A 13143-nucleotide genomic window follows, 5' to 3' on the forward strand; every position below is an offset into this window, starting at 1 on the left:
CACAAAATATAAATATTAGCTATTGGGGTGTTTCCGTTACTAAAAATTTTTGTATAAATTAAAGATGGATTTTTCAGTGTGCAAGGTAAGAGTTTTATTACTTTTACTAATAGTTATACACACAAACAGGGTGGAATACATGTGGATTAGGTATTGGAAAAGAGAATTTGTAACTTGATAAATGTACACTTATTTGGAATCTTGCAGTATCTTGGTTCTTTTCAATTTAAAAAGTAATAGTACAGCTCATCTTCTAAAATAATTTTGTATGACCTTGTTTAAATACTTACCGAAGAGATTCAGTCTCCTGGTTAAATTTTCACCATTAAGACTACTATGATTGCATATTCATGAATTTCTTCCATGTGTCCTTTTCAGGAGGAAGGCTTGAGGCTCAGAAAGGTAACACACTCCGATAAATCTGGATCACCCACAGCCTTGGCCCTCAGAGAGAATGGCTCCAATCCTCTTCCTTCACTTCTCGTTGTAATTGCAGCCATTTTCATTGGATTCTTTCTAGGGAAATTCATCTTGTAGAGGGGGAGAGAGAGAGAGAGAGAGAAGCATGCAGAGTGCGGCTTCCTTTTTTTTTTCTTGGCCAGAAAAAGATTTGTTTACCTACCACTTCATTGGTAGTATGGCCCAAGTGACCATTTTTGTGTACAGCGTCATACAGGCTTTGCCTTTAACGATCTCGCACGGTTAGAAAACACAATTTAAAAAAAAAGACAAACTGTTCGGCTGCTGGACAAAATTGTACATTAAATCATCAATAGCAGGTGTCAGTTGCACATTCAGTCCTTTATGAAAATTCATAAATAAAGAATTGTTCTTTCTTTCTGTGGTTTTAATAAGAGTTTAAAAATTGTTCAGAGTCTTGTAAATGTTATTTTAATAATCCTTTAAAATTTTATCTGTTGCTGTTACCTCTTGGAAAAATGATTTATTAGATTGCTAATCCCACTTGTTCAGGAATATGACAAGAGGTTTTCTGGGGGGAAATGGTGCCTCTTACTGTGTAAATTTTCTCCTTTACCTTACTTTGCTAATATCATGGCAGAATTTCTTTCTTATCCCTTGTGAGGCAGTTATTGGCAGTTTTTCATCCTTACAATCCTGTCCCATGATATTTAACATTAAAACAGAAATAAAATTAACAAATTTTCTGCTGGGTAGCCTGTTTGTGTGTCATACTTTTAGAGGGATTCCTAACAAATTCATTGTTCATGGTAATTTGCTACTTGTAACAAATGGATATTTTTCAATTTACTTTCAATCTTTGGCTAAGACTGTTGTATTTGAAGCTCGAAAAAAACATTAAGGGTTCCCATTCTATTTATGAAGTTCTGAATGGTTTTTTGGCTGCTTTCAGCTATAGAAAAGATAATTATCTAACTTATTTTGAGACATGGAGATAATGTGGGTATCCAGCAGGTATAAATATTGGGAGACAAATGTTTTCAGTATCTGGTATTTAAATATTTATACTTGGATTGTGTGGGTGTATAACAGTCAACCTTCTGTTGCATCTTTGGGTCTGTTGAGTGTCTTCCAGGGGCTGATTCTCCTTTGGTTTCATAAAGGGTACATCATTCAAGTTTACTAATCTATCAGTTCTCTTTGTAACTCCATTTTAACTGATTTTCCTAAATAAATTTTTTTCTATTCAAATGCCCCTAATGAATTTCCATGATGCAGAGGAGTTGATTGCTGAGCAAGCCTCAATTATTTAACTTCCCAGAAAAACAAACAAACAAAAACTTTCATGCAACTCTTGGTAAATCTGCCTGTTGTTAACCATGTATATCTAAGTTTTAGAGAATGCATTTTTTGGGTCTGAAATGCTTCCCTGCACTTAATCTTATGTCTTGCCTCATTTCTGATATACAGGTCATAAAACCAAGTAGGTGGTAGCATTGGAAAAAAATATATCCATACTTCTTACTAAGCATAATCCAACACAGGGAATTACTTGTAAACTGACAAATTCTGGAAGGGATATACTCCTGTAAGAAAAATTGTGTATGTACTTGGACAGCTTGACTTGATGTGGTGCAGCTAAGTGTGTTAGACCTTGGTGTATACACACATTGTGTAGCTGAGAAAAATGTTCTAGGGAAACATTCATTATCTTGGTTGCCTTTGATTTCTAGTGCTTTTTTAATGAAAAATATAATTACATCATGTTCTGTCATTGCTATCTGTGGTAAACTTTTATAAAAAACATCTTGCATATGTACAAGGAAGACAACAAAGAAAATACAAATAGTGCTTATCTTTTCACTTAAAAGCATGCAAGTACAGATGTTTCCATTTGTATGTTCCAGTATCTGCATTCAAGTCTCCTCTCACCTTAATGACTGGAAAAGTATTCTAAAGTCTTGATTATTTTGATTCCATTGGTTCAGAAACCAATACAATTCTCCAACTTATGCTCTGTCAAAATGGTGATACATCTGACTGTATAAGCCTGTTCCTTAAAGGAAAGCTGATAACATGTAAAGTAACCAAAAAGGTATAGTGTGCAGGATGTAGTTTGCTTCGGACAAAGCAGTCATAAACGAGTGTATGCAAAGATTTGTAATAATGGCCAGCATTTTCAGGGCTACAGAGCAGAGAGAGTCATTTCTCAGTGCAGCCCATTTATGTTGGATGTCTGGCATCAGTACTTTAGAATGGAAAAGGGCACCTATATTGAGATAAAAATGATTATAAAATCAGCCAATTAATATGAATTTTTATAAATACAAAGCAGGTGGAAATTGTGATGGTTGAAGTAATATGTGCAGACTAAAAGTGCAAACAGGCATCGTAACAATATACGTAACATGAGGTGCTCCTGGTATAAGGAGACTCTTTTTTGGTTTCCAGTAATCCTTCATAGCTGTATATAAAATGTAATGCTAAAACTATTTTGCTCTCAGGAGTGACTTTGGATGAGATCAACTGTATTCAGTGAATTATGTAATATGGATTAAATTGTTTGTCTGTTCCTGAAATGGTTAGAACTTCTTACTTTGTGTGCCTGCTTACTTGTGTATGTCAGCATGGGGAAATATAATCCCCACTGCTAATAGAGTACGGTTAAATGATAAAGGCCATAAAGTCATGTATGAAGTTAAATGTACAAGTTTCCCAACTTCTTTTTTTGTTTAATGGAGAACACAGATTGCATTTTTGCTTGCCCACTCGGGCAAGATGTTAACAAAAACCTCTTGATCCCAAATACGTAGTACAGTATGTTAAATTTTTTATGGATATAGCACTTTAAAAAATGTATAACACTTAAGAAATTCAGCTAAATAGAAAATACTTCATTGTCTTTTAATGCATTTCTGTAGTAATTTAGATCCCAAATTTAAGCTAATTCAGAATTACGCTAGTAAATTAGCCTCCCACCTTATCGAGCACATTTTAAAAAATACTCTGCAAGTTGCACCAATGTGCAATCTTTTTGTGCATTCCTACTGCTTCTCTAAAAGTAGTGGACAAGCACTGTCTGTCAGAGCCTTGCATGTTCCTGCTATGATTGAAGCGGATGTGCATACAGGAAATAAACCAACAAAACATTAGCTTGAGCTCTGTTAGTGTCTCTCAGGGGGCAAAAGGCCTTTGCCAAATGGGAAAGGATAACATCAGTAAGCAAAACTTCTTATAAAGGTTTTAAGGATATTACAAAGCATAAAGTGTTAATAAACTATTAAAAATGTGACAGTGTCTTTTTTTGTTTTGAGACTCACTGATTCGAGTTGATACAGTAGATCTGTGTTTCCATGCCAAATAGGTCTACCTAGTTTGCTGTACAGCTTACCATACTGCCTTGTTTGTTATAGTTACTGTTGATAAATAATTTAAGCTTAAAGTTAGCAGTAAACTGTTAGTGATCATTTTTCACATGTTGGATAGCCAGATACAGTAAGCAAACTAAAAATATTCTGAGTGTTGTAGTAAAAGTATAATATAACATACCTTCTTTTGTATTTATATTGGAGCCCTCTGGGCTTATCAGTTTCCTTTTATACTCATCCAACAGCCTTCTGACCAATGGAGTGTACTGCTTTAGTAAGTAGCAAAGTCCCCCTGTTGCACTTTCTAGGAGTCTAAATTGCTTCATAAATCCAACTGCATCTGATTTACTCCAGAATATACCACCTCTCACTGTGAGATATTATCCTCTTATTTCACAGAAAAGATCATCTGCAGCCAGGCTAAAACCCCATATAGACAACCGAGACCAACAAGCAGAATCCATGAACAGAAACACAAAACACTCTTTTCAAGAATTCAATCAATTCCCACGAGTAGAAATCATGGAGTATTGATGGCAGTTGGCATATAATCTTTTCTAATTGACCCCTGCCTTTCCTGGATATTAAAAAATAGAACCTCCATTTTCTAAGCAAGCAGATCAAAAAGATAGCAAATAATCTCTACTGTCACATGTCAGCTGTCAGTCTCTAAGATCCTTCAGAGTAGCAGCCATGTTAGTCTGTATCTGCAAAAAGAAAAGGGTATTTTCCACTGCATGCATCCTATAAAGTGAGCTGTAGCTCACGAAAGCTTATGCTCAAATAAATTTGTTAGTCTCTAAGGTGCCACAAGTCCTCCTTTTCTTTTTAAGATCCTTCAGTTACACTTCAGGCTCGGGCATGGTACTGAGACAGCACTTGTTACTTTGGATGACCTATCTATAGACAATGGAATTAACATCCATACTTAACCTGCTGGACCTTTGTGGCATTTGGTTCCATAGGTCACCAAATATAAGTGTCCTGTCTTCAAGAAGCTGTATGGTTGAATGGAAACATCCTGAAATTGCTCGAGTCCCTCCTTTCAAATGGAATCTAGTGAATCATTGTGAACTACTGGTCCTCCATCTCCAAAGTGCTTGCCTATTGAGTCCTACAAAGCAGTTCTCTCCTCATCTCATTCAACATCTGTGTGAAGGCACTGGGAGAGCTGGTAAGACAACACAGGCTGATATGTCGATAGTACACAGGTGACATCCTGCTCTACACCACTTTTCAGTTAAACATAAACAGCACCATTTCTCAGCTTTTTAAATGCTTTGCTGAATTCTTATCACCTGGATGAAAAGCAGCTGGCTAAAGGTGAACCCATGCAAGACTGAGGTGCTGCCAATGGTATTTCTCTCATAATATTGTCCATGACCCAGGGCATTTGCCCTTATATTGGAAGACCTGTGGTCCACGGTGCTACTGGATGTCTAAATAGCCACTTCTATCTATGGCAAAAGATTTTATCTCATTCTGTCTGAGACAGACCTAGCCATTGTGTTCTGCATTCATGTCCTCCTGGCTTATTTGTTTCAATTCATATCTAGGAAGGAAGCCACGTGCTTTCATAGCTACAACTACACCTAGTACAGAACACAGCAGCCCATTTAGCAGGGACACTGAACAAATCACTCCATACTTTGCTTTGTGAACTGGTTCCCATTGAACAGAGTGCAAGGTCTGTCCCAGTGTTCATCTCTCTTCATGGGGTTGGTCCCAGCTTCTTGAGAGAAACCACCTCTCCCTCTTTGACTGACTTGCCATGACAGCTATGTTCTACTAGTATAGGTATAATTAAGCTATTGACCAATACAGAAAGGCTGAGTGCAGGTGACCAAACTTCCACAGTTCTGGAGTCCTGAAAGAAATAAGTATGACATGAAAGTATGACCACAAAATTAACCACACAAGTAAATGCAAAACTTTTTTTTTTACTGTTTTCCTTCAAATGAGTTCTTTGCACATACACACAACCAACTAATGTAACCACACTATAATCAAGCTATTTCTTACATGAGGTGAGGAAATAAAATTTTCTATTTTTAAATACTTGAAAGTTGTTCATGTTTTGAGGTCTATATAAGAAGTATATAGGTAGAGATAGTGGATGGGTTGTCTTTGTAAACATGTCTCAAATGTAGATTTCATCAGAAAAGTGACTGTGAAAATGGCATCTTGCACAAGGAACAGTTCTTAGTCTATTGATTCTTATGTGCTACCTTTGGCAACACAGGGCTTGTCTATGCTGCCCTGTGGTTCAGACTATGGGGCTGTGAATGGCAGAACACACCAAAGTGCTGAGCTTTTAACTCCCCTGTGTGGAAACTGCGGGCATCAACTAAAGGGTTGATCCACACGGAGGCATTACACCCCAGCATTGTAGTCCATATGGCTATTCATGTTCCTATAGTCTGAATTTCAGGGTAGTGGTACACATAGCCTATTTTTCTTCTGTACAGCTAAATGTGAGCTGGATTCTGTTGCTTAGCGTGCATTAACAGAATTTTGTTACAATCAGCTATCCTTGTTGCAAACCTACTAAAAACAGTTGATTTGCACGTAAGTACTACTTTTCCCCTCAGTAGTATAGGTCTTTTTTTGTTTCAGCTGATGGTCATGCACGAGAAAGAACCACTCTTGGATCTTCGATTCTAGGCTGTATTTGCAGAAAATGACAAATTAAGAAAAAAAAGTTATTTCCATTCTTAGCACATTAATTTGGAAATCAATGACCAACTTGGGGAGCCACCAAAGCTATGTTTAGTCACTTTTTCAGAATAGAATGACACTTGTGGTTAATGGTCATTGCTGAATGAGAGGTACTTCCATGGTAATCTAGGAAATGAGATCACTTGCTGTATGACAGGATGCATCCCTGCACTGGTCATAAATTTCAGGTTTTGAGTCTGAGTGAGGTGCACGAGTTCTGAAGTAATGTGGTTCTCACAAATCATACTTTCAGCACTATACTCATTTTCTCTTGTTTGCCTCAGACACCGAATTACTTCTAGATTTTTGCAGTGATCGCTACATATTCTTAGACTAATAACAGCACTACCCCCTCTTGTGATTTTTTTTGAAAGTCTTGAGTTTTAAGAAAAATCTTCAGATGCTAGTCATTTGAGTATGAGAATTTCCGTTTGCATTTTAAAAAAGTTTCTAGCCTTCGTAGTTGCCAAGAAAAACATGTATGTTACCCCCAAAGGCTCAAAAAACAGATGGCAAATAACCATCCCGCCACATGTTTTGACATACAAATTGAGTGTGGTTTTTTTTTTTTAAATCATGAATTTTTAGGGCCTGACTCATGATTTTTGAAATCTGGGGGTTGGTAATGCTGCATTAGTGCAATTCAATGCTCACTAATGAATTACAGAACAGAGGTCTGGGCAATTGTTAAAGTGAGTTCTGTTCTCCCTCCCCCACCCTCTCCCTGTTGTTACCATGTTTTCTGATCATTTTCATACCCCAGCTCCACAGATGTTAGCAAGGGTGAGCATTCTTACCACGAAAACGTCTATATATAAATTAGGCAGCAAGGTCGTTCAAACATGTGAATGGGATACTGTCAACCTGATTAGCTCCTCTCCCATATCTCCTTTTCCTGGCATCATAACTTTAAATGGGGATCAGTGCTTCCAATGTATTTTTAAAAGGTCTCCAAACTATAGCCAGTGTCATCTATGTATGTGAAACATGTTCAGGCTGGTTGCTGCTGCTGATCTCCAAGCCCAGTCTGCTTTCCGGGTAGATAACATCTAGCTCTCATATAGCACATCTTAGTGGTAGATCTCAAAAGTGCTCCACAAATACGTTCAGTGTAATTATCCCCGTTTTACAGATGGGGAAACTGAGACACCTAGGTGAAGTGGTTTGCCTAAAGTTACCCAGCAGGCCAGGGGCAAAGCCAGAAATGAACCCAGGTCTCCTGAGTGCTCAGTCCACTGTGCCACATGGCCTCCTCTTCAGACCTCTTTGGGTTCTTGAAGACACTGCTCTATTGGGTCTCCAAGATGCTGCTGTATGTAATTGGGGAAACCTATCTGGTGGGCGCCATGCGAACCTTCTTGAAGAGGAGTGGGCTGATACCTTCTTGTTCCTGAAGTCATGAGGTGAGTGGGTGGAATGGGGATTTGAGGAAGTCTGGGGCTGGGGAGTTGCTTTTATTGTAGAGTGGCTCATCACATCAGTAGATAGGCATACTGTACAGTGGTGATACCACCAAAAGTAGTTGCTAAAGGTCCCAGTACGCTGGTGATGGTGGTAGTATTGGGGCATAATGCTGATCCCGTGTGGGGGAAAGCTTTCGGTGGTGCTGATGGTGTTTTGCATCTATCTGCTCTACAAAGTAAGGACAGGAAAGAGAAGTAGGTTCTGTTCAAAGTCATGTGGGCAAACAGCATAGCTACTGTACTAGTAGTATTGGGAAGTGGGGAATATTTTTTTCAATTGTCATTTTTGTAGTTCAAGTAAAGTTAATATAAAATAAAGCTGTATACGTTACAGACATATTTTCTGAAGACATGAGGGCAGTCCTGCATCAAGCACTTCCTGTAAGGTCTGGAAGAGATTGAATATATAGATTTCCAGGGCAGTTCATGACAATGACTGAAAAGATGTTGAATTCTGCAGTTAAAGTACTTGAGGAACATAAGGCTCTTAGGAAGGTTAATACAACCCATTTTTTAATTTGTAATAAATGGGCAACTTTAAAAATTCATAAACCCATTGCTTTTATCAATGGTTCCCAAGTGGTGGTGGGAGCTGGAAGTGGCTGGCATTTCAACTGGTTTAATATATATCAAAGGAAGAATCTGTTACCACTTTGAGTACAATAAGATGGGGGGTGTGCTAGGGCTCAGTGTCTGGGGAGCACTGGCTGGAATAATTCCTTTACAGTACCTTAATGCACTGTATTTACTGGGGGAGTTTAGGGAGCCAAAGTGTGAGACTAATGGTAGTCTCCTTTTTAAAAAAACAAAACCCGTCATCAAACATCAAAACTCAGCCAAACATCAAAATATGCCCAACACGTAACCTGAAATACCTACTAGAAGGTGACTGGGCTAATGAAGAGAAAGGGAGCCTTCGCCGGGAGTAGCAGATCAGATAATAGCACATAATGCTGAGGATGAACAAAACTAATGTATAGGTGAGCAGATAGTCATTATTTAAAATCAAGGCATCTGTCACATGGCCCAGGGAGGGGGTAGGAGGCGGAGGTGACACCTAACCTGAGATTTCAGAGGAGTTTTGGAAAGCTGGGGGGAGGGCAAGGCAGATGATTGATAGGAATAGAAATGTGGGTTAGGGGTTTGGGAAGGACTGTGTGGGCAGGTTGCAGTAAGGGAGGCTGGGTAAGTGACACCATGGAAGAAACCTGTTCAGATTGGCTGCTGCTTCATCTAGTAGATGCAGATGTGAATTCCAATTAGGTGTGTGCGTGCCCAGACAGAGACTTTTGCCTAGCAGTACATGTAGAGGGGAGGCACTCATAGTTGGGGCCCCTCCCCTGGCTATCTGAGGTGGCACCACCCAGAACCCCCTCAGTTCCTTCTCAGCGCCTGTGGCTGGAGTTGGAGCTCTGTGCGGTTGTCTCACAACCTTGCATTTTGTTTTAGCCTAATTTATTGGATATAGTTAGTGTTAGTTGACAGTGAGTATTCCCCAGTGATGCCCTCACTGGAGTTGAAACGCTCTCCTTTGTGTGGAGGGTCAATCCGCAACAGCAACCTTAACACACGGGCCTTGCTTTGTCTCAGTGAGGCCCACCTTAAAGAGTTCTATTTTATTTGTGAACCATTGAAGAAGCGCACTCAGGTGGCACAGGATCTTTACCTCAAGCAGCACCTGCTTGAACAGGCAATATAGCCTGATTTGGTACTGAGGCCCTTCTTGGGCTGAAGATCACCCTCTGGCTGGGAGGGCACTGCTGCCTCTCATTCTGAGGCAGGTGCCTCGCTGAAGAGATGGAGAAACTGTTCTCCGTCGGCACTGAGGAAGAGGGGTCATCGGATCGATCGTGACCACTCCAGGTAATAGGGCGACTTGTCTGCCTCATCCAGGACCAGCATTATGGGAAGGCGTGAGCACTTCTGAATACTGAATAGGAAGGGCAGAAACTCCGTACCATTGACTCCGGTTCTAGCCTCCAGACATGAGTCTGGTACCACCAAGGGAGATGCTGGTACTGACTGCATCCGTGTCATTGCCATACCAGGCAGCCACAGACCTCCTCTGCCTTTTGGTCCCGATCTCAGGCTTGGTCTAGGACTTTCCTAGGGCTGTGCCACCTATGGCCCCGTCAATGGAGTGAGCCACTGGATCTCCATGTCTGTCAGCACTGCATCTAGCTCCCTTGCCATGGTGGGGATGGAGCTGGTACCAGAATTGGTGCACGGGGACCTCTGCACTGGGGGACCCTCTTCAGCCCCACCGCATTTGATGCCGCAAGTGTTTTGATTGTGGCTCTCACACCTTTTACATCAGTGCATTTGGGTGCTCCAGTACTGCAGTTTCCACTGGGACCAGTTCTGCCTGTGGCACTGGCATGCTCAGTACCGATAGTACCGCCTTCATTGGGGGTGCCAATTCCTGCCTCATGCTGGGTGATGGATGAATTGGACCACTTATTGGCTTCCTTGGACATTGCTCTTCCCATGTCACCAAGAACCCGGGGCTCTCATTCAGAGTTGTAATAGTCATCCTCCCACTCTACATCACATGATGAACTCTGGAGGCTGCCAATGGACCAGTATGGCTCCCAGGGTTGGTGTGTGCCCTGTAGCCAGGATGGAGGACCCTGGCCTGGCCTCATGTGGGCCACCAACGACCAACCCCTATCAATGGCCTTGGAGTCAGTGGGACACTCCTCGTTTGCAGAGATCTTACTCTTCATTCCGCTTGATGCCGAAGTCACCCGCCAGATTGGTGGTTGTTTTGGCTCAACCATGAGCCCAGGCATAGATGGTTTTCCTCTCTGGGGAGCCAATGGAGTCCTCCCTTCCGGGTATGACTTTCTAGGAGCAAGAGCTGGTTTTGGCTCATCTGAGAACTTTGTCTTCATTGCTGAACAATGCTCTGCGGCCTGGTTTGTTCTCCCCTTCTATTCTGGAAGACTTTAGGGCATACCAGGACCTTTTATGCCACATAAGTTGCATTGCTGGGCATCCAGGTGTCGTTCCTCCAAGACAAAATGCACAAACTTGTGGACATTTATAGTCCATTGTCCCAAGAAGAGCAGCCCTCCAGATCAGTGATACGCTCCTTGAGCTGGTGAGTGCCCCGTGGCTTTGGTATCTCCAGTGGCAAAACAATTGGAAAAGTGCTACTTTGTTCCTATGCAGGGATTTGACGGGTTCTATTCCCACCTGGCCCTGAATTCCCTGGTTGTAACAGTGGTAAATGACAGGGCCTGACAGGGTAGATTCAAGTACCCCAAGAGATGGAGACTCCAAGTGGTTGGATTGTCTGGGCAGGAGGATCTATACCTCATCATCTTTACAGATGAGGATTGCAAATCAACAGGCTTTGCTGGCCAAGTAAGATTTCCTCAATTGGTCAGCCCTGGCTAAATTTGAGGACCAATTCCCCAAGGCCTCAAGTGAGGCATTCCGGGTGTTCGTTGCAGAAGGCTTCTTGGTGACCAAAACGTCCCTGCAGTCCATCCTTGGCGGACACCTTGGCTAGGATTATGGCCTCTGCAGTAACTACGAGGAGGTCTTCCTGGTTGCAAAACTCTGGAATCTCTCTGGATATCCAGAAGGCCATCCAAGACTTGCCTTTGGATGGCTGAGTCTTTCTGTCAGACAAGACTGATGACATTTTGCACTTTTTCAAGGATTCCGGTGCTATCCACGCAAAGATGCTGCTATGGGGCACAACAGCAGCAACAATATCACCTACAGCATTCCTTTGTGCAACCTTCCCCACCCCCCCACAATGGGACTGGCTTAGAAAGAGGGATAAATCCCATAAGAGGAAGTAGTTGGGCTTGGGCTTCGGGCAGTCCACGCACCCTCCCTTGGCGCAGGCCAAGTGCCCATTTTGACTCCTTTGATGTGAGTACTAGTCCAGTCATTTATTCCATCCCCCTGTCCCTTTGGGGACAGGCTAGCTGGCTTTTACAATGCATGGGACACTATTACCTCCCACAGCTGAGTTCTAGACGCTGTCAGATTGGCCTACGCAATCCAGTTCTTCTTTGAGTACTTGTTCTCGTCAGTTCTAACCGAGTGTGCTCACGCTGCGTGGACGGCTGTGGGAAACTTTTCCCCCTTAGCAGCTCCTGTTGGGTCAGCTGGGGAGTCTCCTGGAGTGACGCCTTCATGGCGCTCAATCTATGACACTGCTGACCCAACCCCCCTTCAGTTCCTTCTTAACTGTCCATGGCGGCTGTTGGAACTGCGTCTCGCTTGCCTCGCAAGTGCTCCCTTAGCTTAGTTATCTAGGTCTCTCTTTTGTTTCTTGTACAATAGTTGTTGTTAGTATAGTTAGCATCCAGGTTGGTGAGCGGGATAGTCCCTATCCCTTCACCCCTTCTTGGGCTCCAGGGGATGCTGCGAGCCCAAGGCTTTAAGTCATGCAGTGTATGCCACAAGCCCATGCCTAATAGCCACACCCACAACTGTTGCCTGAGGTGTCTGGGGGAGGCACATCAGTCCAAGTGCTGCAAGATCTGTAGGGTTTTGAAGCCCAGGACTAAAAAGGAGCGTGACTTCCATTTAAAACAGCTGCTCATGGAGGCCGGACTCTGTCCAGCAGCACCTACCTGCCAAGGCTCGGGTCCGAGCGCTTCAGTGCGGAGCGTTCCTGCATTGGTCCACAAATCAGTGCCGAGGAAGGACTCTAGCATGAGAGACCCTCAGCACCGGCAATCCCCGGCACCACAACAAGGACCAGCGGCCCAGCACTGCTCTACTTCTCCGGTGCCCCACAAGTGCAAAAAGGCTGACGGAGGGCGCTCTCCTCAGAGCGCTGCGGGACTGCCAGGGGATGCTTCACTACACCAGAGGAAGGACCTGGCTCCTAGGCAGCAAGTGTCTGTGCTGTCAATTCCGGCACCCCAGAAGGTACCATCGAGTCTGGCTCTCACTGACTCTCCGGCAGGGTATTGCCAGGTGGAGGTGTTGGAGCCACCCTCCACTGCGGGCACATTTGAGATGATGGCAGCCCTGAGCCATTAGAGACAAGCCTCCGGCACTGTTGAGACTGGTACCGTCCAGAGGCAAGTCTGCCATGATGCAGCGCTCCCAGTTGCTGGACCGGCACGGCACCTGGCACTGCTCCAGGTCCCTATCACTGCACCACCATTCCCCGGCACCGGCTTCAGTGGGAACATGCATGG

At 42.9% G+C, this 13143-nt stretch overlaps 1 protein-coding gene across 1 annotated transcript in view; it reads left to right on the forward strand.

Moving 5' to 3' along the window:
• Nucleotides 1-3123, forward strand: part of VAPA (VAMP associated protein A) — a 41902-nt gene extending 38779 nt beyond the window's left edge. Inside the window, exon 6 of the mRNA XM_077810449.1 lies at nucleotides 379-3123. Within this exon, the coding sequence (XP_077666575.1) occupies nucleotides 379-537 (159 nt within the window). The 3' untranslated portion in view covers nucleotides 538-3123. The remainder of the gene's footprint in view (nucleotides 1-378) is intronic.
• The last annotated feature ends 10020 nt before the right edge of the window (nucleotides 3124-13143 follow it).

This window comes from Eretmochelys imbricata, chromosome 2 (assembly GCF_965152235.1).
Source record: "Eretmochelys imbricata isolate rEreImb1 chromosome 2, rEreImb1.hap1, whole genome shotgun sequence".
Taxonomy (NCBI): domain Eukaryota; kingdom Metazoa; phylum Chordata; order Testudines; family Cheloniidae; genus Eretmochelys; species Eretmochelys imbricata.